General features: G+C 45.2%; 2 protein-coding genes and 1 non-coding gene across 3 annotated transcripts in view; 1 reads left to right on the plus strand and 2 right to left on the minus strand.

The window, feature by feature from the left end:
• Window positions 1–4,067, minus strand: part of ABR (ABR activator of RhoGEF and GTPase) — a 179,500-nt gene extending 175,433 nt beyond the window's left edge. The window contains exon 1 of the mRNA XM_046676115.1: window positions 2,885–4,067. Coding sequence (XP_046532071.1) covers window positions 2,885–3,932 — 1,048 coding nt within the window. The 5' untranslated portion in view covers window positions 3,933–4,067. The remainder of the gene's footprint in view (window positions 1–2,884) is intronic.
• Window positions 3,931–27,205, plus strand: part of LOC124247217 (collagen alpha-1(I) chain-like) — a 36,352-nt gene continuing 13,077 nt past the window's right edge. The window contains exon 1 of the mRNA XM_046676295.1: window positions 3,931–4,621. Coding sequence (XP_046532251.1) covers window positions 3,931–4,621 — 691 coding nt within the window. The remainder of the gene's footprint in view (window positions 4,622–27,205) is intronic.
• LOC124248049 (U6 spliceosomal RNA) lies at window positions 19,322–19,428 on the minus strand. The gene has a single exon (XR_006890930.1). It is a non-coding gene; the product is annotated as a U6 spliceosomal RNA (small nuclear RNA).

The following is a 27,205-nucleotide window of genomic DNA, read 5'->3' on the forward strand; positions in this document are numbered from 1 at the left end:
GAAAGAGCTGGAGCCTTGCTAGAAAAAACCACACACACCACAGAAAACCAACCCGTCTGTGATCCAGAATGACCCGGGAGGGGAAGCTCTGAACTGTCAACTCAAAGAAGACAACCTATAGTCGTGGTTAGTTAACATGAGGGGTGCTTGCTATGTGCCAGGACCTGTTCAAAGCCCTTTAGAAATAATATCCCATTTATTCCTCATGTCAATGGTACGAAGGAAGAGTGTTTATTAGCCCCATTTTACAGATGAGAAAACTGAGACACGGAAAATTCAAATAACTTTTCCCAACATCTCAAGCAGTCTAGCTTCAGAGCCCATGGTCTTTATCAGCATTTTCAATGCTTTTTGTCCAACCCATAGCAAGAACCTGTACGTAGAATATTCTACAACAGGACCCAGTATACACTCACATATTTTTATATAATTAAACACAGATTTTAAAAAGAATAACATTCATCATTGCCATGCGCAGTGCACACTGATGTTTTCTATTCTATTCCATCCCATTTTAAAAAAGGATGTCATTCAACAAATACGTGGGGAGCAGCTAACATGTGTTAGACACTGTTCTAGGCTTTGGAGCTACATCGGTGAATGAAAGAAACAAAAATCTTTGCCCTCTTGAAGCTTGCATTTTACTGGAGAGAGAGTGAAAGATCCACATGCAAAGTCTCAGCATCTGAGGTGGTAATTGGGTGCGTGCTTTGGAGACAAAGAATGCAGGCCAGCCACAGTGGCCGAGGAAGGCCTCACGATGCTTTCACTCCCCACTGGACTGATTTCAGTGGGCTGTCACCACCAGTGTGAAAACCCTTGCCCTTAATCCTTCTACTCTAGTGCCTTGTTGTATGTTTGAAGGCTCTTTCTCCTAGATTATGAGCACATGCACACATGTGTGTGAATATGTGCACATGTGTATACATGTACAGGCATGAGTGGATGTGTGTGCATGCACGTATGCATCTGCATGTCCACCCCCATTCACTTCCTCACTGGGGAGGTTCCGGAGACAGGAGGCGGGGCTCCCACAGGCAGCTGTCCAGAGGTTCCCTACACAAGCTTGCTCTCCACAGGGGTCCTGGAATGGGGCCTGAAACACAGCCCAGACGCTGCTAGCCAAAGACAGACATGTGCCCTGGCTGGAGTCTTCAGCCCAGAGGCGGGAGAATTTTTTTACCCTTGGTCCACCCTGAGGGGTCACGTTTTATAATTCGTTAGGACAGATGGAACACTAATTCCTGATCTGATCAACGTGCTCTGTGTGTTAGAGTGCCCTGAAGGAAAGAAGAGACAGCACAGAAATAAACATCACTCCCTAGGGAAAATCTAGTGCATTGGGATCACCTGGCAGGGTGATGGATGTGGGTCTGGGGGGAGGTGGGATTGGAGCCAGCTCGGAAGCACCTCTGGGCCACTTGGGTAGCCTCCACTGAGGGCATTTGGAACTTGGCACTAGAGTGAAATCTTCAGACTCTTCCTTTAAGTTAAAGGGGCACATAAAAATGTTACTTGCATGGGCAGCAAAAGTATTACCTACGGGAAAAGCAGCCAATATCTGCTAATGAATAAGTGTAATTGATCACAACAGATGACTCAAGGAACCTTCAGAATGTGCTTTTAGCAAAATGGACAGTTTTTCCTTCAAATGTAAACCCACCTAGATAAGATCTAATAATGGAGATTTTGGAACAATCCCAGCATCGGTGATTTCTTTTTTTTTTTAATCTCCTTCACTGAGCAGGAAGGCATCTTAAGTTCCTGGTCATAGCTTCACCCAACCAGACACCAATTTATGCTTTCCCTGTGGCTGAGGAGGCCCTGAAAGTCCCTGGGACAGCAAGGAAGGAGTCACAGGCCACCCCACATCCCTATCTGTCCTTTCCTCCTTAGCCTCATTCCTACTCCCCGACCTATGAGGAGCTGGCTGGCTGGGAGACATTCAGTTTAATGCAACCATCCATTTAGTCAAGAAAAATTTATTGAGCTCTTACTATGTGCAAGTCACCATGGGGACTACCACAAGGGGATTCAAAGATGGCTAAGACCAGGTCCTGTCCTCAGAAGAGAGCGCAGATGTGAGGGGAAACAACCAACGACAGGAGCCCCCAGTGGAGGTCTCAGCTCACTCCACCAAGCACTTAATCTTTCTGAGCTTCAGTTTCCTCCTTTATCAAATGAAGGCACTGCACTAGATATGATCTCTGGGCACCAGGCCTGCTTGAAAACTCTATTCCCCTTCCCAGGCAGGCTCCTCGGCTCCTAGGAAGCTGAGGATCAGGTGCAGCCTTCTAGGAAGGGGGCAGTCAGCAAAGGGAGGGGCTGGTGAGGATGATGGACTTTTCCCTGAGTGAGAGGCTCTTTCTGCTTGACCTGCATGCAAAATACAGGCTGGAGAAAGATGAGAGAGAAGTTCAGAAAATTAAGTGCAAGATTTCGACTTCCGTATCAAGGAATCTGGGGGAAAATGGGGAGCCACTGGAGTTTGTGCACTGAAGGATGCTATCGGTGTGGCAAAGGAATCTGACCGACCTGTGGAGGATCAGCTGGAGGGGGACTGGGTGGTGATGTTGCAACAGCGCAGAAAGGCTGAGGCCTGAAGCGAAAGATTCCTTCCGTGCTCTGGTCCAGCGCACCATTCCATCACCCGTGCCAGCCGCACAGCGCTTGTTTTCATAAACTCGCCCAAGCCGAAATCACTTTGCAAGATCTTTTTTAAAGTCCCACAAGTGGCTTCAAGGTAAACAAGCAAATCTTATCTCCCTTCTTCCCAGGCGCCTGAGGTTAAACAGGACCAACAAGGTATGCCAGGGAGGGGTGTAGGAAGCGGCCATCAGCCACCGGGATGCCAAGGCAGGGATCTAGAGAGGGGCGCGCCTACCTGCAGAGGAGCCGTCCTCGTGGTCCGAGCTGTTGCGGCTGCAGTCGCTGCCCCTCTCGGGCGAGCTGTGGCTGGGCGAGTCCCGCTCCGGCACCCGCAGGAACCGCTTGCGCCGCCACGGGGGGAGGTGTTCGCGAGCCCCGCGCCGGGGGGGCTCCTCTGCCGCCAGGGGCGAGCTCCGCCCGTCCTTGGCCTCCGCCTCCAGCTGCTCCAGGTCGTGGCTCCGGCGTTGCTGCCGCCAGCCCCCGGGAAGCAGGTGCATCCAGCGATGGGGGCTGCACGCCCGCACCGGCTTTTCTGCCTCATCTCGGGTCCCGAGCCGGTAGGGGGCCACGAGCAAGTGGCTGAGGACGAATTTCTCGTTCAATTCCACCATCTCGAAGTCGTGGTCACTGCTGTCGCCCCCATCGTCCGCGCCGGAGGCGTCGGGCTCTCCCTCCTCCGAGCTCCGCCCCTCGTGGGTCCTGGAGGACAGCTCCTCGCCGGGGGCGCTGGGAACCGTGCCATCGTGGCCGGGGGGCGCACAGTCCTCCCGGGGAGTGAAGAGGAGGCGAGGCTGCAGCAGCTGCTGGTGGATGGCGGCGGTCAAGCTGCGCACGGCGCCCCCTGTCCCCGCCGCCCCGGGCCAGGTGGGAAGGTCCAGGCACACGGAGGAGAGAGGCTCGGCTTTCGCGGCTGCCTCCGGGGGAGGGGGCGCAGGGCCCGGGGGGTCTCCGCCGCCGCCTGCGGGGCCCTCCTCCCGGCGCGGTGGCGGCGCGCGCTCCGGCCCGGCAGGCGCCGGCCCCTCCGCCGCCTCTCCCGCGCTGCCGCTGCCCCCGCCCTCCAGGGGCCCACCGGCGAGGTCCCGCTTCTCCCCGGCCAGGGCCGCCTGCAGGTAGGACACTTTGAACTTCTCCTCGGCCAGCACCTGTTGCAGACGCTTCAGGTTGAGTTTGCAGCGCTCCAGCTCCCGCTCCATGTCCAGCACAGAGTCCAGCCGCATGACGGGGGCCTCCTCCCCGGGGAACTCGGCCCGCCAGTGGCGCTCAAAGTCCTGAGGGTCCCACATGCCGGGCGCCCCCTCGGGCCTCCGGGGCCCAGCTCGTCCGGCGCAGCGGGCTGGGGTCGCGCCCGCCTCTCTCCGGGAAGCCCGCGCTGGCGCAGTCGGCTGTCCTTCGCTTCAGCCCCAGCAGAGAATCAGAGAAAAAATAAAGTTTTTCCCCTTCCGCCCTCGTGCCTTTTTTTCTTCTTCTGGGTTTCGCCTCCCTGACGTAAGCGGCTACCCGCAGCGGAAGCGGGCGCCGGGGGCCCTGGGCCCGCCCTGGTCTGCAGCCCCCGCCGCCGGCCCGGGCGCCCCGCGGGCTCGGGCGTCGGGAGAGCCGGGCGGGCGCGGAGCCTCGGGCGCCCGGCCAGGGCCCGCTGGCGAGCCTCGGAGCGGCGCCGGAGGCTGGGAGAGGGCCGCAGCGGGGCAGGCCCGCGGCGCTGCCCACCCCAGAGGCGCCGGCGACGCTCGGAGCTGGACGCGGGAGGCCCGGCTCGCCCCTTCCCGGCCAGGCGGGCTGCGCCGCTCCCGCCGCCGCGCGCTGTGGGCGCGGGCTCCCTGCACCCGAGCGCGGGCCCGCGCGGCCGAGGGAGGCGGGAGCCCCGGCGAGGGAGCGCGCGGGGGCGCCCTGGGCCCCAGCCAACCTGCCGCCGCCCGGCTTTCCGCAGCCTCGCCTGCCCGGGCTCGGGGCGGCGCCTCGGACCAAGAAGGAAAAGGTGGGGAAAGGCGATGTGGCGCGGCGACGAGGGCAGGTGTCGAGGGAGCCGGCTGCTGACCGGCGGGGCTGTCCTTTGCCCGGATTATTGAGCGCCTTGAACTAACTTGTCCAAAATCGCAGAGCTGTCTGATCCAAAATCGAGGATAAACTTTGGCGTTTTGGAGTCCCTTTGAAGTATTCTCTCTGCTGCTCACTAGAGCTTCCCGGAGGAGAAATAGACAAGGGTGACAGATCCAAGGGGCCCTGCTAGAGGCCCCTGTGACTTCAAAGCTGATGGTACTCCCGTGTGACTGAGTCAAACCATGACTGCAAGGGCCTTAGACGCCTGGGCGTCTAAGAGGACCCTCCACTCCACCTCCTCCTTGTGGCCTGAACAATTCCTCTAGGCAGGGAAAGAAGGAGGAGCTGGGGACGGCCATCTGGGCTGGCTCTCGCGGTGGGGTGGATGGTGGGGCTCGCGCTTCGCCCTCTCCTCCACACCTGGCTGCACCACCCTTTCCAGGATCTTGGTGAGGTCCCACTGTCTGCCAGGAGAGGTCCTGATAAACTGTCTCGTGCTGGCCGCAAGAGGGGACCTTATCTGTCGTTCACATTTCCTTCATCTTAAGGATGAGGAAATTGATACTCTAAGAGACTAAGTGACTTGGAGCCGCATTCTTCCGGTCCACAATGCCCTTTGGGGACTGGAGCTAAACTCAGTGACCCCTTCTCTCCAGCCACCTGCCACTTGCTTTTCCCCTGAACCATGTGAAAAGGCCATCCTCCCACTTTTCAGCCCCTTTCAATCCGCCCCTCAAGGCTGGATATTGGGAAGATACCAGGAAGATATTTCTTAACCACAAGTAAGATAGTGCCTTGCTTTTGCTTAGAACCCTTCAGTGGCTTCTCATCACCTACAGGGTGGAATCCAGACTCCTCTGCATGACACAGGAAGTCCTCCCACATTAGGTCTCTGCCCACCTCGCTCCCTTTCTTTTGTGCAACTCTATGCTGTCCCCAAAGACCTGTTGCTCTTTTCTGGTGCTTTGTCCTCTTCCTTGGAACTCCTGTCCCTACACACGGGCACAACTCCCCACTGCCTGGGGGACTCTAACCCTCCTTTAAAGACCCAGCTAAAGAATCTCCACCTCTGAGAAGCCTTTCCTGGCCCCTCCCCTCTTCTTTGTGTCACCCCTCCATCTTGTGTCTTAGTCTTTGCCCTTGTTCCACTTTATTCTAATTATTAGTGATATCTTCTGTTTCTCCTACTTTCAGAAGCCTTCAAGGGCAGGACCTGTGTCTTTCCCACTTTGGTATTCCCGCTGCTTCTTGCAGTGTGTGATAGAGAGCTAACTGATAATTATTGAATGAAAGACATGAGTGAAGGAAGGAAGGAACAGACAGATGAAGGAATCCCCAGCTTGCAGTCTCAGATGTGCCTCCCACAGAGGCTTTTCAACTCTGGAATTTCCTTCCCTGACAAAGTCTGTGTTTACTCATTTTCCCAATATCCCTTTTTCCTCCTCCTTCTTCTTTTTTTTTTTTTTTTTAAATCTGGTATGCCACTGGCGTGACTCATCGCAGTGTCTGTTTTTGTGCCTGACTGCTGTGGGGGAATGGATATGTTTTAAAACACATTATTTGCATATTTCCCAGTTTGTCTGATTTCTCAATCCTTCACCTGGTTCCTTGTCAGTTTTCTCTCCCACCTTAGCATCATACTTTGTCCCTACCTCCCAGAGGCTGCCAGTCTCCTTTGTCCACTGGGAAGGACTGAGGAGCTCCCAATGCCTACAAACAGCCCATACAGGGGTATTCCATCCAGAGGAGTCCACAAGCACCTTGGCCTCTGTTAAGATTTCAGGAGAGAGAAATGCGGCAGAGCAGGGATGGATGGCCCTAGTCAACAGCATATTGATTGAAAGATGTTTCAATACGTATATTGAAAAGCACAAAGGGAAAAAAAAACCCTATGAGTTACTATAAGTATCAATTTCTGAATTTGTAAGTTCCCTGGGAGGATAGTTTCAGCTCTGTCCTTTAATTAAAGCAGCAATATGATTCCCTTTGGTCCCAGGAAGTTGTTACCAATACCACTAATTTTTTCCATGAGGACCAATATAGCTGGAAATGCCAGCATACGTCTTCTGTGAACAGATCCCAAGAGCAACCTTCATTGTCTCCAGCTGGTGGATAGTTCAGCTTTATTACTTGGCTTTGGGTCATCACAGGGGCAGGGGCAGAGGGGCTGACAGTTATTGAGTCCACACTTCTAGTCGCCATACAGCTTTGATCTCGTCTAATTCCTCACAACAACCCTGTGTAAAGAAGGTATTATTGTTGCTACTTCAGAGAGAGAGAGAGAGAGAGAGAGAGAGAAATGAAAGATCAAAGAGGTTAGAGGTCACATAGCTAATCTGCTGGGTGTTAAAGCCCAGCTTTGCAAGCGCTTGGCTCAGGTGCACCTGTCATTAGCATTCATTCATTCAATAAATATTTGTTGAGCACCTACTAGGTGCCAGGGCCTGGCAAATAAAGTTTAAACTTTGTAACCCAGCATGTATGACACTTCACAATGGATCCTCTGACCCCAGCCTACTTGTTCAACCCCGTTTCCTGAATTTCTTCCGCCTGCTGCACCCATTCAGCGCCTTAATCTGAGTGACCCTCTGAGCAGATGCCTTTTGTGTCCCATGCCACCTCCCTTTGGTCCATCTCGGATTTCTGCTGCAGCTGCAGCTGCATTGGACAGTTCCCATGGGCTGCAGGGGTCTCGCCTCAAGCACACCCCTACTACTCTCCACTTTTCTGTCCTAGGGTTTTTCTCAAAGTCACAAAGCTCTCAAGGGCATCCCAGATGGAAGCTTCCATGGGCACCCCGTAACCAGTGGAAACACGAGCTGGTTAGTAAGTGCCCCAGGCTCCTGTCTTCGGAGGGCATTTCTGAGGTGTGCTCTCCGTGGTTGCTCAGTGGTCTCCAACAGGAAGAGCCCCAGTTGTTCACAGTGATCGCCAATCCACAACAAGCTCTTTATTGGCTTTCCCTTGTTGTCCGTCTCCCTCTCCTTCACTCCTGCTTCCTGGGATAATCTCCCGGCTAAAACACTTGCATCAGGTCCTTGTGTCCATCCCTGCTTCCCTCTCTGGTTCCCCCCACGAAGACACCCTCCAGCCTCCCCATGCCCTCGCTGACACAGCCACACAAGGCACTTCACCATCCCCTGGTGACTCCTTAGTCTCTCATGACTTCCTTCGTCGTGCTGCTTCCTCCTTTACCTGGTAAGGTTGCGGGGGAGGAAGAACATTTCCTCTACCCGGTGGGTCCTTCTGGCTGGGCTACGAATTAAATTGACATGAGACAGAATAACAGGAGAAAATCAAACAAAGCTTTATAACGTGTATACATAGGAGGGACTCAGGAAAACTGAGTACCTCGTCAAAATGGCGGAGGTTCTCATCTTAAATACCATCCTCAGCTACAGACAAAGGAGGATGTTGGGGGTGGGGGGAGTCAGTTACGGGAGATTACCAGAAAAGTACAGTAAATGAGAATAAGGTTATTATGCAGATTTAAGTCCTTGCTTTCTGTGTTGATAAGAGTTTCTAGAGATAAGGTCATCCCCCCTTCTTCCTGGTACTGAGAGAGACACATTTACAGATGGAGATTTCCCCTACAAATGTAAATGTCTCTAACAAAGGGTAAATTCTACTTTTCAGAGCTTCTCCCATTTCTGTAGTTTTTAAAAGTAACCAGTGCCAAATAATCCTCATGCCAAAGAGACAGATTTTGGGGTGGCCAATTCTGATGTGCCACGAGATCCTTTTTCGTTTGTCAAAGCCCAGCTCACCTATGACTTTCGGCCCTGGGTCCAGTTAGGCATGCTTCTCTACAAAGGGATTCACCTTGGTTCCAGCACCAGTCATATCACACTGCAATTAATTCCACGGCTCCTTGAAGAAATCCTGGCTCTGGCCAGCTTGCACCTCTCATTCCTTCAGCTGCCACAGCCCCTAACAGAGTCAGTGCTTCATACGTGTCTGCTGAGTCAGAATGATTCATACCAGTCTGCTGAATGAATGACTGATGAATAAATGAATGATTAGGACTCCACCTGGACTTTTTTTACCTCTACCTCATGCTGCCTTAAAGCTGGACCACTCTTACCCAAAGAAAGAGTGGAAACACACCTCTGAAAGTCATGCTGCCGGGAGCTCCACTTTTTAAAATACTCCTTTAGATTAACAAGCAGCCTCTATGGAAATATAAAACTTGGCTATCAGTCATTCACACCTCAGTGTGAACTGTCCTCTCCCTCACTTTCTCTGGGGCTATCTGAGGTTAGTATGAAAGGGCTGGGGATTTGGACTAGGGAGGAGAATGGAAGCAGAGTGCAGCCAGGAGGAGGGTAACCTGGGGAGGAGTGAGCTGGGGTGGGATCTGCAACGGCCCCTCCCTTTGAGTACCTTCTCCACCGGGCAAGCCTCCTCTAATGGAGGAGTTCTCCCGACTACAGATTAGAATAACCTGGGATAGCTATTAAGACTAGCCAGGGAGCCGGCCAGGTGGCATGCAGTGGTTAAGTTTGCACATTCCGTTTTGGCGGCCCGGGGTTCACTGGTTCAGATCCTGGGTGCAGACATGGTGCGGCTCATCAAGCCATGCTGTGGTAGGCGTCCCACATATAAAGTAGAGGAAGATGGGCACGGATGTTAGCTCAGGGCCAGTCTTCCTCAGCAAAAAGAGGAGGATTGGGTGCAGATGTTAGCTAAGGGCTGATCTTCCTCAAAAAAAAAGAAAAAGACTAGGCAATCTTGGGCTTCCTCCAATGCCAATTCATTCAGAATCTCAGGAATGGAACCCCCCATCAGCATTTTATTTATTTATTTTTTAGGTTTATTGAGGCATAATACAATAAATTTATTTATTTTAAGTATGCAGTTTGATAAACTTGGGTGATTGCAAGCAGTCATGTAATCTCCGCAATAAACAAGATATGGAACAACTCCATCACCTTAAAACGTTCTCTCCTGCCCTTTTGCAATCGTTCCCTTTTCCTGACTCCCAGTCCCAAGCAACCATAGTTTTCTATAATTGCCATCACTACAATTTTGCTTTTTCTAGAATTTTCTATGAATGAATGTAGTCTTTGGTGTTTGAATGCTGAAACTTAGCATAATGTTTTCGAGCTTCATCTATATTATGCATATTTATTTCTTTCCTTACTTCCCCCTCCCACCAGGGTCAAGAATAGTCATTTTAATGTACTTTATCGCATTCAACCTTCATCATAGTGCTGTGAGAGACCTATTATCACCATCTTGCAGAAAATCAATTATGGTTTGATGAGATTAAGAGAGTTGGTAAAGGTTACATAATTCCTTTCTTTTTATTGCTGAATAGTATTCCATACTATGAACACACCCTCATTTGTTTATCCATTCTCCAGTTGATGGACATTTGGGTTGTCTTTGTGTGGACATAAGTTTTCATTTCTGTCAAAGATATGTATAGGAATGGATTGTTGGGTTATAAGACAACTACATATTTAATTTTATAAGATGCTGCTACACAGTGTTTTCTGAAGTGGCCGTACTTTTCTCCATTACCACCAGCAATGCATGAGAGTTCTGTTGCTGTACACCCTCATCAACACTTAATGTTGTCAATCTTTTCATTTTAGCCAATTTAGAAGATGTGTAATGGTATTTCATCATGGTTTTAATTTGCATTTCCCTGATGATTAGTGATGTATAGCATCTTTTCATGTGATTATTGGCTATTTGTATATCTTCTTTGTGAACTGTCTGTACAAATCTTTTTTTCATTTTTTATTTTTTATTGGATGTTTGTCTTCTTGCAATTAAGTTGTAATCGTTCTTTATGTAGTTTTCTTTTTTTTTTTTTTTGAGGAAGATTACCCCTGAGCTAACATCTACCACCAATCCTCCTCTTTTTGCTGAGGAAGACTGGCCCTGAGCTAACATCCGTGACCATCTTCCTCTACTTTATATGTAGGATGCCTGCCACAGCATGGCTTGACAAGCAGTGTGTAGGTCCACACCTGGGATCCGAACCAGCAAACCCCAGGCCGCCAAAGTGGAATGCTCGAACTTGACCACTGTGCCACCAGGCTGGCCCCTCTTTATACTCTTTATTCAAGCCTTTTGTCAGATATGTGTTTTGCAAACATTTTCTCCCTAGTTTGTGGCTTGCTTTTTCATTTTCTCATCTGTGACTTTTGAACAGTGAATGTTTTTTATTTTGATGAAGTACATTTTATTGATTTTTTAATAGTTTGCACTTTTTGTCTTGTTTAAGAAATCTTTGCTTAATCCAATGTCATAAAGATGTCTCCTATGTTTTCTTCTAGAAGTTTAATAGTTTTAGGTCTTATATTTCAGTCTAATCCACTTTTACTTAATTTGGGGGTAGGATTTAGCATAAGGGTAAATGCTATTTTTTTCCATGTGAATATCCAGTTGTTATAGCACTATTCAGTTAAAAGACTCTTTTCCCCCAACAAATTACTTTGGCAGCTTTGTAAAAAGTCAATTGACCGTGTAAGTGTGGATCTATTTCTAGAGCCCGTTCTGTTCCGTTAGTGTACACATCTATCCTCACGACAATACCACACTGTCTTGGTTACCGTAGTTTTCTAGTAGTGTGAGTCTTCCAACAGTCCTTCTTTTAAAAAATTGTTTTGGCTATTTCTAGGTCCTTTGCCTTTTGATATAAATTTTGAAATCAGCCTGTCAATCTTTCAGGAAAGTCTGTTTGGATTTTGCTTGGGATTTCATTGCATGTGTAGATTAATTTGGCGAGAATTGCCATCTTAACAATATTAACTCTTCCCAGCTATGAACACGGTATATTTCCTCATTCATTAAGGTCTTTTTTAAGTTCCCTTAGCAATGTTTCAAGTTTCGGTGGGTAGGTTTGCACATCTTTTGCTCAATTCCTAACTGTTTTATTTTTCTTGATTCTATTGTAAATGAAATTTTTTTTTTTTTTAAAGATTGGCACCTGAGCTAACAACTGTTGCCAATCTTTTTTATTTTTTCTGCTTTATCTCCCCAAACCCCCCCGCACATAGTTGTATATCTTAGTTGTGGGTCCTTCTAGTTGTGGCACGTGGGACGCCACCTCAACATGACCTGACGAGCGGTGCCATGTCCATGCCCAGGATCCGAACCCTGGGCCGCTGCAGCAGAGCACACGAACTTAACCACTCGACCACGGAGCCGGCCCCTGAAATTGGTTTTAATTTCATTTTTTAATTGTTCATTGCTAGTATATGAAATTACAATTGGTTTTTATATATTGATCTGGTATCCTGAGACCTTGCTGAACTTACTGATTAGTTCTAATATCTTTATTGTAGATTCGTTAGGGGTTTTCATGTTTTTATTTTGGTTTTTTATTCAGATACAATTCATACACCATAAATCTTGCCATTTTAAAGTGTGTAGTTCAGTGAGTTTAGTATATTTACTCACTTTTATAACCAGCACCATTATTATTTAATTCCAGAATACTTTCATCACCCCACAAAGAAATCCTGTACCCATTAGCAGCGACTCCCCCGATGCCACTAGCCCTGGGCAACCATTAATCTACTTCCTGTCTCTATGGATTTGCCACTTCTGGACCTTTCATGTAAATTGAATTACACAAGATGTGGGGCTTTGTGTCTGACTTCTTTCATCTAACATAATGTTTCCTAGATTTATTCACGTTGTAGCGTGTATCAGTACTTCATTCCTTTGTACAGCTGAATAATATTCCATTGTATGGCTATACTACATTTTGTTTATCCGTTCATCAGTTATGGCCGTTTGGGTTCTTTCCATTTTTTAGCTATTATGGAATAACGCTGTTATGAACATTCATGTACAAGTTTTTGTGTGGACATATGTTTTCAATCTAGACGGGGATCATATGTAACTGTTTAACTTATTGAGGAACTGCCAGTTTCCTGAAGTGGCTGCCCCATTTTACATTCCCACCAGGAATGTATGAGTGTTCCAAATTATTCCATATTCTCACCAATTCTTATTATTTTCCTTTTTTAAAAAAAAAATCATAGCCATTCTAGTGGACATGAAGAATTATCTCATTGTTGCTTCGATTTATTTTTGTTTTCCTAATGATTAATGATATTGAACATCTTTTGAAGTGTTTCTTGGCCATTTGTATATCTTCTTGTGTTTGCCGGCCATTGAAAAACATCTATTCAAATCCTTTGCTCATTTTTTAGTTGAGTTATTTGTCTTTTTATTATTGAGTTGTAAGAATTCTTTATACACTCTGGATACTAGACCATTGTCAGATACACGATTTGTAAATATTTTTTCACGTCCTATAGGTAGTCTTTTCACTTTCTTGATAGTGTTCTTTGATGCTCAGAAATTTAAAATTTTCATGGAGTCCAGTTTATCTATTTTTCCTTCGGTTGCTTGTGCTTTTGGTGTCATATCTAAGAAACCATTGCCTAACCCAAGATCATGAAGATTTACCCTCATGTTTTCTTCTAACAATTTTATAGTTTTAGTTCTTGTATTTAGGTCTTTGATCCATTTTGAGTTAATTTTTGTATATGGTGTGAGTTACAGGTCCAATTTCATTCTTTTTTTCCACTGGCTTTATTGACTTACAACATTGTGTACATTTAACGTGTACGACACGATCATTTGATACATGTATACATTGCGAAATGATTACCACAATAAGGTTACTTGACACCTCTGTCATCTCACATAATTACCTTTTTTTTCATGGTAAGAGCATTTAAGATTTAATTTCTTAGCACTTTTCAAGTATGTAGCACGGTATTGTTAACTATAGCAACCATGCTGTACAGTTAGATCCCAGAACTTATTCAGCTTATCACTGGAAATTTGTACCCGTTGACCAACATCTTCCCATTTCCTCCATTCCCAAGCCCCTGGCAACCACCATTCTACTCTCTGTTTCTATGAGTTTGGCTTTTTTAGATTCCACATATAAGTGAGATCATACAGTATTTGTCTTTCTCTGTCTGCCTTATTTTACTTAGCATAATGCCCTCAAGGTCCATCCATAGCAAAATGGCAGGATTTCCTTCTTTCTCATGGCTGAATAACATTCCATTGTATACATATATATATATATATATATATACACACCACATTTTCTCTATTCATTCATCCATAGATGGACACTTAGGTTGTTTCCATATCTTGGCTATTGTGAATAATGCTGCAATGAATATAGGGGTGCAGATATTTCTTCAAGACAGTGGTTTCATTTCCTTTGGATATATACCCAGAAGTGGGATTGCTGGATCACATGGTAACACTATTTTTAATTTTTTTAGGAAACATTCATCCTTTTTTTCCATAGTGGCTGCACCAACTTCCATTCTCATCGCTAAGGCACCAGGGATTCCTTTTCTCCACATTCTAACCAACACTTGTTGTCTCTTGTCTTTTTGGTAACAGACATCCTAACAGGTGTGAGGTGATATCTCATTGTGGTTTTGATTTGCATTTCCCTGATACTTAATGATGTTGAACACCTTTTAATTTACCTATTGGCCATTTGAATATCTTCTTTGGAAAAATATCTCTTCAGGTCCTTTGTCTACTTTTTGATCAGATTATATGTTTTTTTCCTACTGAGTTGTATGAGTTCCTTATATATTTCAGATATTAACCCCTTATGAGTTATATGGTTTGCAAATATTTTCTCCCATTCTGTAGGTTGCCTTTTCATTTTGTTGCTTGCTTCTTTTGCTATGCAAAAGCTTTTTAGGTTGATGTAGTCCCATTTACTTATTTTGCTTCTGTTGCTTGTGCTTTTATATCATATTCAAAAAACTGCTGTCAAGACCAATGTCAAGGAGCCTTATCCTTATGTATTCTTCTAGTTTTATGGTTCCAGAGCTTATTTTTAAGCTTTAATCCATTTAATTTTGTGAGTGATGTAAGATAGGGGCCCAATTTCATTCTCCTGCATGTGATGATCCAGTGTTCCCAATGCTGTCTATTAAAGAGGCTATCCTTTCCCCACAGAGTATTCTTGGCTCCCTTGTCAAACACTAATTGACCATACATGCAAGAATTTATGTCTGGGCTCTTAACTCTGTTCTGTTGGTCTATGTGTCTATTTTTATGTCAGTGCCATACTGTTTTTGTTACTGTGGTTTGCAACATTTTTTTTTTTTTTATTGAGGAAGATTAGCCCTGAGCTAACATCTGCTGCCAATCCTCCTCTTTTTGCTGGGGAAAACCGGCCCTGAGCTAACATCTGTGCCCATCTTCCTCTACTTTATATGTGGGACACCTGCCATAGCATGACTTGCCAAGCTCGGGATGCCATGTCCACCACTCGGGATCTGAACCGGTAAACCCTGGGCTGCTGAAGCAGAACGTGGGAACTTAACCACTGCGATACCGGGCCGTGCCCCTGCAATATGTTTTGAAATCAAGACATGTGAGGCCTTCAGCTTTGTTCTTTTTCAAAATTATTTTGGAAATTTTGGTTCCCTTAAGATTCCGTGTGAATTTTAGGGTAGTTTTCTCTATTTTTGTGAAAAATGCCATTGGGATTTTGACAGGGATTGCATTGAATCTGTAGATCGCTTTGTGTAGTATGGACATTTAAACAATATTAAGTCTTTCAATCCATGAGCATAGGATGTCTTTCCATTTATTTGTATCTTCTTTAATTTTTTTCAGCAATGTTTTATAGTTTTCCGTGTATAGATCTTTCGCCTCCTTGGTTAAGTTTATTCCTAAGTATTTTATTCTTTATGATACTGTTGTAAATGGGATTATTTTCTTAATTTCATTTCACTACTAGTATACAGAAACACAACTGATTTTGTATATTGTATTAAAAAATGTAAACAAAGTTCACATCACACATGGCATTTGTTGTCCTGTCCCTTTATTCTCCTTCAACCTGGAGTAGTCTCCTTTCCTTCCTCCTTCCCTCTCTTTCTTTCTTTTTTTCTTCCTTCCTTTCCTTCTCTCTCTCTCTCTTTCTTTCTTTCTTCCACGGCATTGCCATTTTGGAAAATTCCAGGCCAGTCATCACATAGAATGCCGTGCCTTGTCTGGGTTTGCCTTATTGTTTCTTCGTGATTAGATTCGGGTTAAGCATTTCTGGCAGGTGATGGTGTATGCTTCCCACTGCCCCACATCAGGAGGCACATACGACATTTTCTCATTATACTCATGTTAAGTTTGATCACTTGGTTCAGGTAGTGTCCACCAGTTGTAAGCTGGGTGCCTTTTCTGTTTTGTCATAAGAAGTACTCTGTAGGGTGATTTTTGAGTTCCATATATGTACTGAATTCTCTGACAACCTTTATCCAATGGCTTTAGCCTCTATTAATGATTCTTGCTGGAATCATTACATTAGTTTTCTTGATGCTCAAATTATTCCAAAATTTGGTCAATAGAAGTGAAAAAAATGTGCTTTTTTCTTTGTGTTTGTGAGACCTGGAACTGTAAAATACGTAGAAGAAAACATAGGGGAGAAGCTCCTTGACATCAGGCTTAGTGATGTTTTTGTGGATTTGGCTCCAATGGCAATGGAAATAAAAGCAAAAATAAACAAATGGGACTACATCAAACTAAAAAGCTTCTGCACAGCAAAGGAAACTATCAACAAAATGAAAAGGCAACCTACTGAATGAGAGAGGATATTTGCAAACCGGATATACAATAAGGGGTTAATATCCAAAATATGTAAAGAACTCATACGACTCAACAACAAATAAAAAAACAACCCAGGGGCCTGCCTGGTGGTGTAGTTGTTGGGTTTGTGTGATCTGCTTCTGCAGTCCAGGGCTCACTGGTTGAGATCTTGGGTGCAGACCTGCACACCACTCATCAAGCCACGCTGTCGCAGCATCCCATATACAAAGTAGAGGAAGATTGGCACAGAGGTTAGCTTGGGGACCATCTTCCTCAAGCAAAAAGAGGAAGATTGGCAACAGATGTTAGCTCAGGGTCAATCTTCCTTCCTGGAAAAACAAAAAACAAACAACCCAATTAAAAAATGGGCAGAAGATCTAAATAGACATTTTTCCAAAGAAGACATACAGATGGCCAACAGGTATATGAAAAGATATTCAACATCACTAATTATTAGGGAAATGACAATCAAAACCACAATTACATATCACCTCACACCTGTTAGAGCGGCTATTATCAAAGAAATAACAGGTGTTGGAGAGGATGTGGAGAAAAGAGAACCATCGTACCCTGTTGGTGGGAATGTAAACTGGTGCAGCCACTAGGGAAGACAGAATGGAGATTCATCAAAAATTGAGAATAGAATTCCCTTAAGATCCAACTATTCTACTTCTGGGTATTTATCCAAAGAATTCAAAAATACCAATTCAAAAAGATATGTGCACGCTTCCGTTCATTGCAGCTTTATTTACAATAGCCAAGATACAGAAACAACCTAAGTGCCCATCAATGGATGAAAGGATAAAGAAGATGTGGTGTATACAGTCATGGGTCACTTAACAATGGGGACACGTTCTGAGAAATGTGTCTGTTAGGTGATTTTTCCCTTGTGCAAACATCACACAGTGTACTTACACAAACCTAGATGATATAACCTACTATACACCTAAGCTATGTGGTACTAATCTTATAGGACCACCATTGTATATGTGGTCCTTTGTTGGCCGAAACCTCCTTATGTGGCACATGATTGTATACTCAATGGAATAATAGCCATAAAAAAAGATTTCATCTTGCCATTTGTGACAACATGGATGGACCTTGAGGGTATTATGCTCAGTGAAATAAGTTAGATAGAGAAAGACAAATACTGTATGATTTCACTCATAACTGGAATATAAAAAACGAAACAAACAAAACAAAACAAAAACTAACTCATAGATGCAGACAACAGATTAGTAGTTACCAGAGGGGAACAGGGTTGGAGGATGGGTAAAATGGGTAAATAGGGTCAATTGTACGGTGATGGATGGAAACTAGACTTTTGATGGTAAGCGTGCTATAGTGTGTATAGATGTTGAATTATGACGTTGTTCACTTGAAACATGTGGAATGTCATAATATTACCTCAATTTACAAAAAGTATATGAGAGAAACCATTTCTCTAAACCCTTGCCAAAACTGGATGTTTAAACTCTTAAAAAATTTTGTTGTGGAAAATTTCACATACAAAAGAAAGGGGAAAATTTAAGGACTTCATGTGCTCATCACCCAGCTTGAACTCATTCATGGCCAACCTTGTTTCATCTATACTCCCACCTTCTGCCCCACCTCCACTGGAGTATTGTGAAGGGAATCCCAGACGGAAGACATTTCATGTGTAAATATTTCAGATTTTTTTTTTTTTAGAGATTGGCACCTAGGTTAACAACTGTTGCCAATCTTCCTTTTTTTTTTTTTTCCCCAAAATTTCCCACCCCCCCCTGTACACAGTTGTATGTCTTAGTTGCATGTCCTTCTAGCTGTGGGATGTGGGACACCACCTCAACGTGGCCTGACGAGCAGTGCCGTGTCCACACCCAGGATCCGAACCCTGGGCCGCCGCAGCGGAGCGCGCAAACTTAACCACTCGGCCATGGAGCCGGGCCCTAACTATTTCAGATTTTAATAAAGGAATTTCTAATAAAGGACTTTAAAAATCCTATTTATAATAAAGGATTTATAATAATAATTAATTAATAATAATATTAACAAATACATAATACAGGGTTATTATGTGCTTCTAATAAAGGAATTTTTAAAAACATAATCCTAACCCCATGATGACAACTCAATCAATGAACAATAGTTCCTTAATATCATCGAATATCAGTCTTCAATTTCCCAATTGTCTCGTAATTTTATTAGTAGTTTGTTTGAATTACAATTCAAAAGAATTCCATAGATTATAGTCTCTAAGCCTTTTTTTAATGTATAGTTTTCCTTCCATGTCTCCCCCAACCTCCACCTTCGTTTGTTCTTGTAGTCCATTTGTTGAAGAAATTAGATGGTTTGTCCTGTAGAGTTTCTCACAGTCTGTGTTTTGCTGATTGTAACCTCGTGGTATCTTTTAACCTGTCCCCCCTGTGACTTGGTAGTTAGATCTAGAGTCTCCTATGGGGAGGGGTAAGACCGCTTGGTAGGCAGAGTTGTGTTCTTCCCTCAGAAGGCACATCACATCTTCGCGTCTAGTCATGTCCCTTCTTGTGATGTTCGCCGCCATTGAAGAGGATTGCAAATGGTGGTATGCCCTCATTCCTTCTTCATTGAGTAGCTGGAAAATGTCCATAAAGAGAAACTTCCCCATGTCAGCTATTTGGTGACATCACACTAGCGGTCTTTGACAGCTTCATTGCTTTCTAGTTTGACAAAGTGTTCCAGGCTTATCTTATATATTTCCTGCCCCAGAGACAGAATCAGCCATTTCTCCAATGAGCCCTGGTTCCTTTTAGTGGGAAATGGCATTTGGAGACCTCAGTCAGGGTATTAGAGGTGTTTATTTCTATTGGGTTGATCATCGTTTATAAGTCCTTTCAATGGAAAAAGCTAGGAAATATATATATTTAAAGTATGTCATGAGTTTATAGTGAATTTTTGCATTAATATTCAGAAAGAGAATTTTTACTTACTCTCAAAGATTTCACTTTCTCCTTCTCCTTCCTCCTCAAAAAAGAGCCCCTGTTTTCAATAACGCTAACTTGATTACTCACACGACAGCCTCACGGGATTTGTCATTCATTTGCATGTCATCTGGGCCCAGGGACCGTGCTAATCCTCTCTGTGTCGTTCTCAATTTAGCATGCGTGCTGCCGAGGTGAGAACAAACTTTATAACCTTTACCAATCTGAAAGGTGAAAAATTGTATCTCATTCTAGTTTTATTCTGCATTTCTTTGGTAATTAATGAGGCTGAGGGTGTGTCTTTTCGTCACCGGCAAGTCCCTGGTTTAAGCCTCTTTCAACAAATTGTTGGTATTCTTTAGAATAGCATTTCCCAAACTTCAGTCCTCTGTGTAGTATATTTTTTCCCAATTAACAAATCCCCCGTGCTATTATTTACTATATGTATTATTAGTTACTGAGCCCCCTCCTCAGCAGTCATATACAAGCATAATAAACATTCATAGATTTGGTGTCTACTTGTACACTTCCCTAGGGCACATTGACATAAATCTATTACTCTTAAAATTAAAAAGTGAATTTTTACCACCTGACATCATCTCATGCACTGCCCACGTGTGGCGTGAGCGCCAAGCTCTGGGAACCACTGCCCGAGGGGCTTTGGCATTCTGCGACGGAGATGGAATGAGAGATGGCGGTCATGGCCCCATGTCAACATGTCTTTCCTAAGAGAGACCATGTCCCCAGGAAGGCCAGGTCAGATACCTGCCATGGCTTGATGCCAGAGGCAGCCGCACAGTAACAATAATGTACTTTTCACCATTTGATGTGGAGGGGAACCTGGGACAGGATTGGCAGCACTGCTGGGATCCAGAAGGCTGTCTTGGGGAAACCACATTGCCACTCTAGCCCTCAGTTTTCTCATCCGTAAAATGGGAAAGTTGGAGAAAATGATTTGAAATCCCTTCCAGGTTTGAAGGCAAGGTTTTTAAGCGCTTCCATCTTTGTGCACTCAGAGTTCCTAGGCTAGAAGTGAGAATGTTGCTCCCTTATCAACCTCCCTTTTCTCTCATCTGGGTCCCTGGGGTCAGGACTGGTGGTAGGTGTCCCAGTCTGTACCAGCGAGTCTCTCTCTGGTGTAACAGAGGACTACACCTAAGGAGCTCACCGGCTCCTCATCACAGGAGGCACCAAAGGGTAGCTGAGGAGTTAAAGTGGCCCTGCCCAGATCCTGGAGGAGCTGAGGTTAGGGCAGTGCAGGCTGTGTGATCATCACAAGAGGGTGAGACTTGCCATCAGGCAGCTTGGGCAGCCCTGGGCAGGAGCAGAGCCCAGCAGGAAAGGGCACTGTGAAGTCCAGGACAGGCAATTCACCCGACCTGGGAAGCCAGGGCATGCCCTGCTTCTAGTGGCCGGGTCCAGATCCCTGGGGATCAGGAGCGTGTGTGTGTGTGTGTGTGTGTGTGTGTGTGTCTAGAGAAGCAGAAAAGCACAGTGGTTATGACCCAGAGATCCTGGGCTTGACTGTCACCCTTGCCCCTTACTAGCTGTGTGGCCTTGGACAAGTCATGTAACCACCTGTGCCTCAGTTTCCTCATCTGTAAAATAAGGATCATGGTATTGCCAACTTCATAAGATAGTGATAAGGATGAAAAGGGTTAACACATGAAAAACAGACTGGTTAGTTCATGATCAGTTTATTTGTGTCTAGGAGAGAGAAAAAGAAAGGAAACGAAAGAAGGAGAAAGACCAAGTTAACCAAAGCCACTTCTCTAGTGGGGTGGAAGTGATGGGGTGGAGGACTGTGCTGGGAAGCTGGAGCTGACCTATTGAATCAAGAATATGCTGAGTGAGGAGGCACAAGCCACACACGGGGGAGGCAGGGAGCTCCTCCAGCGTCTGAGCTCCCGCTTTGGGGAAATGAAACCCCGGGGTCATTTGATTGAAGGCGCAGTTTCAATACACCCACACAAAGGAAACAGAGTCGCAAGACTTTTTACTTACAGATCCCAGAAGCAATGGGGCACGATGAGCCTGAGAGGGGAAGGGCAGTCCTCCATCCCAGATCAGGAGGAGGCAGGAGACAGAGCCCTGGGGAGCAAGCACCTACTACCTATAAGGCGGTGGGCGCAGAGGTCACTAACTTTTCTTGGGCTCAACTCTAAGTGTTTATTTTAAAAGATGCCCCAGTATGCGGACATTGCACCACTTGGCAAGCCAAGCTGTGGCAGACGTCCCACATATAAAAGTAGAGGAAGATGGGCACAGATGTTAGCTCAGGGCCAGTCTTCCTCAGCAAAAAGAGGAGGATTGGTAGCAGATATTAGCTCAGGGCTAATGTTCCTAAAAAAAAAAGTAAAAAATAGATGCCCTGGGAAAAGTAAAGTGGGAACTTACGGCGGGCATCCTAAAGTCAAATCCTTACCCAAATGTCCAGGTTCTGGATGTGAGCAAGGTTGTCAGACTGTAGAATGCCTAGGTAGCAACTCTGGAGAAGAAAAGTTGTTTTCCCAAGAGTTGTGTTCTCATCACGGGGAGCGATCTCCAGCCCCGAGTTCTGGGAACAAAATGGGATACACAGAGGTGAGCTTCTCTCACAAAGCTGAGGCTAAGAGAACCCCCCAAAACAAGCAAGCAAATTGCCGAGAGGTATCTTGTCACTCAGACAGGGCCCAGAACTGAGGCCCCTGACCTCACCCAACAAGATGTGTCTTGCTAAGAAAAACAACACATTGTTTGGTGGCCTGGGTAGCTCCTGTTGTCTGAGGAGGGAGCCGAGCTACCAGTGAGGGTGTCTTCTGTGAAGACCAACGTGCAGCTCAGAGGAGAGCAAACTGCACTCAATCTGCAGAGACAGTCATAGTGAGGCAATGTGGGTTGTACCACGTAGAAAAGCAACAGATAAATCGGGAGAGTGTGCCATTTGCTCAGACAGTTACATGTGCAGAGAAAGCCGTAAATAGTTCCAGACAGCCGGTCAGGTAGCCTGCTTGGGGCACTACACTCAGCTCCAGATGATCAGCACCAGGGCTGTCCAACCACGCCAAGATCAACTAATGTTTATGACCTGGGCATCAATAATCCCTTCCAGATCCCACACCCACCGAAAATGCTGCCCCAAAAGGAAGTGGTGTGTTCTTTGCGTCAGAACAGAACCTGAGACCTATGCAACATTTACTTTTTTTTTGTACTTAAAGAAAATACTCATAATTTCCTTGAATCAGTGTGTCTGTGTATGTGTGTGTGTGTGTGTGTGTTATGTCTACAGAAACATCCTTCCTTTTGGCCCCATTCCTCAAATGCTGGGGAGAGTTTGAATCTTGGACAGCCTTCCATTATTTCACTGGGATTTTTTCCTGCTGTGGTGCATTCTCCTCAGGGACTGGTCACTGCCCTCAGAATGAAGGCTCACGAGTCCCCAGAGTCAGCATGAAAGACTCAAAGGGCATCAAGAAGTTCTTTCATACCTTCTCAATTTCCCCTGCCTGCTAACAATTGAATTTTTTTTTTTTTTTGGTGAGGAAGATTGGCCCTGAGCTAACATCTGTTGCTAATCATCCTCTTTTTGCTTGAGGAAGATTGTCCCCGAGTTAACATCTGTGCCAATCTTCCTCTATTTTGTATGTGGGATGCCGCCACAGCATGGCTTGATGAACAGCGTGTAGGTCCATGCCCAGGATCCAAAACTGCAAACCCCAGGCCACTGAAGTGGAGAGCACGAACTTAATCACTACACCACTGGGCCAGCCCCACGACTGAAATTCTTAAAACTAGTTCAGGTCCTATGTTCTACATCAAGAGTCAGCAAGCTTACTCTGTAAAGGTCCAGAGAGTAAATATTTCAGGTTTCATGGGCCATACAGTCTCTCTCCTGGCTAATCAACTCTCCTCTTGTAGCTAGAAAGCAGCCATAGAGAATAAGTAAATGAAAGAGCACAGTTGTGTTCCAATAAAGTTTTCTTTACAAAAGCAGGAGCCAGCCTTGGCCCACTGGCCAGAGGTGGCCAACTCCTTGTTCTACATTTACAGAGAAGGGTGGTGGGATGGGGTAGGGAGAGCTGACATTTAAAGGATATATGTCACATGCCAGGCATTGTGCTACCACCTTGATAGATGACATTTCATTTAGTCCTCACAAAAAGCACTGTGTGGAAGGTACATTCAATATGCGCATTTTATAGCTGAGGAACCTGAGGCTCAGAGAGCTTAAGTAACTTGATTGAGGTTGCTCAGCTGATGCTGGCAGGATGTGACCGCAGGTATGTGACGTTCCAAAGCTCGTGCTCTTTCTGCAGAAATGCGGATGTGTAGAATGCTGGAGCTGGATAAGCCTTGAACCTCACCAAACCCAACATCCTCACTTTATAGAGAGGAAATGGAAATAGTAGGGGGAGATCAGACTGAGACAAACTAGTCTACCTTCTCCAATTCATAGAGGGATGGCCCTAATGCCATCACTTGGGGCACAGCATCTCCCCTCAGGAAAAAGTGGTCTTCCGCCGGGACTCTGACGCCTTCCTTACAGCCTCCCATTCTCCTGCCCGCATCCCCTGCCGGACATCTAGTTACACGTCACAGAAACAGGGAACCGTTTCCTCTCGCTGGAGGATCTATAGCTTTGATTACAGAGGCTTGAATTAGCGGCACAACTTTATCTTGCAAATAACAGAAACTCCAGTTCACACTTGCTTTAAAAAATACAGGTAATTTTATGGCTCGCATAACTGAACAGTTGAGAGAGGGGGCTAAGTTCAGGTGGGGCTTGATATGGACTCAAACAATGCGCCTAGGACCCAACTTCTCTCTGCTGCGTTCTCATCATCCTCAGCATTGGTTCTAATGTCAGGTATGCTCTCTCTCATGGTTGCAAAATGGCTGCCAGCAACTCCTGAGGCAAAATCCTTGCTTATTTGCATACTTCCCCCAAAGAAAGGCGCTTTTTTTTTAAGATTCTATTTTTTTCCTTTATCTCCCCAAAGCCCCCCAGTACATAGTTGTATATTCTTCATTGTGGGTCCTTCTAGTTGTGGCATGTGGGACACTGCCTCAGTGTGGCTCAGTGAGCGGTGCCATGTCCGTGCCCAGGATTTGAACCACGAAACACTGGGCCACCTGCAGCGAGCGTGGGAACTTAACCACTAGGCCACAGGGCCGGCCCCAAGGGGCTTTTCTTTCCCAGAAATCCCAGCAAACATTTCCTTGCATCTGATTGGCTCGGGTTAGCTATTCATTCTAAACCAATCGCCACGTCTGGGGGTTGGGACAGTCTGTCTTAAGCCAATTATGATTCATCCTTGGAGCTGGAGGTGGGGTTAATTGCACCTAAACCACATGCTGAGAACCAGGGAAGGGTTTAATCCTCCCCGGGAGAAATCCAAGTGGTGTTTGCAGGAGAAAAGGCAAAAAAAAAAAAAAAAAAAAAACCCCCCAAAACCCTGTGATATTAAGAGGCACGGCTCAGGTTCCAGTTTACCTGTGAGCAGGCAGAAGCTGCAGACCCATCTGTATTTCCCTGGGGGTGGAGAGGGGAGGCAGGCATCCTTTGAGATCCTTCAAGCCCTAGGATGAAGACTGACATGAGATACAAACATGACTGTGGAGCGCTTGTGGAAACAAAGCAGAGATGTTAAAGCCTGTGGCTACTTGGTGGCCTCACAGTCCTGTTTCACCACCATTTTGGTTGTGTCACATTTGCACATAGAAGGTACTTGGCTGTCTTACATTGTTTGTATTTTAACTTTCTTCCAGGTTTTCCTTGCAGTCAAGGGTCTTAACATCCAGTCCTTAATCTTTGAGAAGTGTTGCTCTCGTTAGCTCAGTTGGTTAAAAGCCAAAATTAGAACAATTCCACCCCCAGGTATATATTCCCAAAAGAACTGAAAGCAGGGACTCAAACAGATATGTGGACACCAATGTTCATAGCAGCAGCATCCACAAGAGCCAAAAAAATGGAGACAGCCCGAATATCCATCAAAGATGAATGAATAAATAAAATGTGGTATATCCATACAATGGAATATTATTCAGGCACAAAAAAGAATGAAATTCCAGTACCTGCTACAATGTGGATGAACCTTCCAACAATTATACTAAATGAAATAAGCCGGACACAAAAGGACAAATACTGTGTGATTCCACTCACATGAGGTATCTAGAACAGGCAAATTCATAGAGACAGAAAGTAGAATAGGGGGCTCTTCTACTGGGGAGAGGGAGGAATGGGAAATTATTGTTTAATGGGTAGAGTTTCTGTTTGGAATGATGAAAAAGTTCTGGAGATGGATGGTGGTGACGGTTGCACAACACTGTGACTGTACTTAATGCCATTGAATTATACACTTAAAAATCGTTAAAATGGTAAATTTTATATTATGTTTATTTTACCACAATAAAAAATAATCTAGATTAAAATTAGGGGCAAATTCTAAGAAGGGGCCGGTTAGGCTCATTCTGTCTACAAACCACCTCGGCCCCATCCTAAGCCCAGCTGGTGATGAGAAGTCAATGGCTTTGGCCAGAAGAGTCTGGCTCAGGGCCACCTCTTCTGGTTTCTGGGAAATATGGTCCATCTGCTCCTCTGATAGTGGGTTGGGAGAGTTGGCCATGACACTCAAGGCTACACCCCAGAGGTGTAATGAATAAGACATCCATATTGTTCAAACACAAAAAAAAAAAATGTAGAAAAAGTCTCCCTCCCACCCCTTTCCCCATCCATTCCATTCCTGTGTGCCCCAACAGGTGACTTCTGTTTTACTAGTTTCTTGTTTATCCTTCTAGAAAATTCTTCTGTATATACAAGCTATTATGGATATATGTTATTTTCCCCTCTCCTTTTTTTATCCAAATGTAGCAAATTGTTCTGTACCTTGCCTTTTTTGGTTAAAATGAATCTTGTTGATCTTTCCGTAAAATACATAAGGAGATTCCTTACTCTCTTTTTACAGCTGTATAATATTGCAACATACGAAGACATTATAATTTATTTAACCAATCCTTTACTGTTGAACATTTAGCTGTTTCCAATCTTTTTTTTTTTAAGATTTTATTTTTTTCCTTTTTCTCCCCAAAGCCCTCCAGTACACAGTTGTATATTCTTCGTTGTGGGTCATTCTGGTTGTGGCATGTGGGACGCTGCCTCAGCATGGTTTGATGAGCAGTGCCATGTCCACACCCAGGATTCAAACCAACGTAACACTGGGCCGCCTGCAGCGGAGCGTGGGAACTTAACCACTTGGCCACAGGGCCAGCCCCCAGCTGTTTCCAATCTCTTGCCATTACATAATGATAATAGATAACCTGGTATGAATGTTATTTTGAACATGTATAAAAATATCTATAGGAGGGGCTGGCCCCGTGGCCGAGTGGTTAAGTTCGCGCTCTCCGCTGCAGGCGGCCCAGTGTTTCGTTGGTTCGAATCCTGGGCGCGGACATGGCACTGCTCATCAGACCACGCTGAGGCAGCGTCCCACATGCCACAACTAGAAGGACCGACAACGAAGAATATACAACTATGTACCGGGGGGCTTTGGGGAGAAAAAGGAAAAAATAAAATCTTTAAAAAAAAAAAATATCTATAGGAAAAAATCCTGGGAATGGAATTACTGGATCAGAGGGTGTATACATTTGTAATTTTGATAAATATTGACAAATTGCCCTCAATACAGGTGTCAATTTACCTTCCTACCAAGAATGCATGAGAATGTTTGATTTCTTATAGCCTGGCCTACATAGTATGATATCAAATTTTTGGATTTTTACTAGTACAAAGGGTGAAAAATTATATCTCAATATGGTTTTAATTTGCATTTATCTTATGACTGGGGTTGAGCATCTTTTCATAATAAGAGCCGTTTTTCTTTTCTGTGGACCATCTGTTTATATCTTTTGCCCATTTTCCTCTTGCGTTATTAATCTTTTTCTTGTCAACTTTGCCTCTGCTATGAGTTGAAAATATTTTTCCAAGTTTGTCACTCGTCTTT

This window comes from Equus quagga, chromosome 11 (assembly GCF_021613505.1).
Source record: "Equus quagga isolate Etosha38 chromosome 11, UCLA_HA_Equagga_1.0, whole genome shotgun sequence".
Lineage (NCBI taxonomy): Eukaryota > Metazoa > Chordata > Mammalia > Perissodactyla > Equidae > Equus > Equus quagga.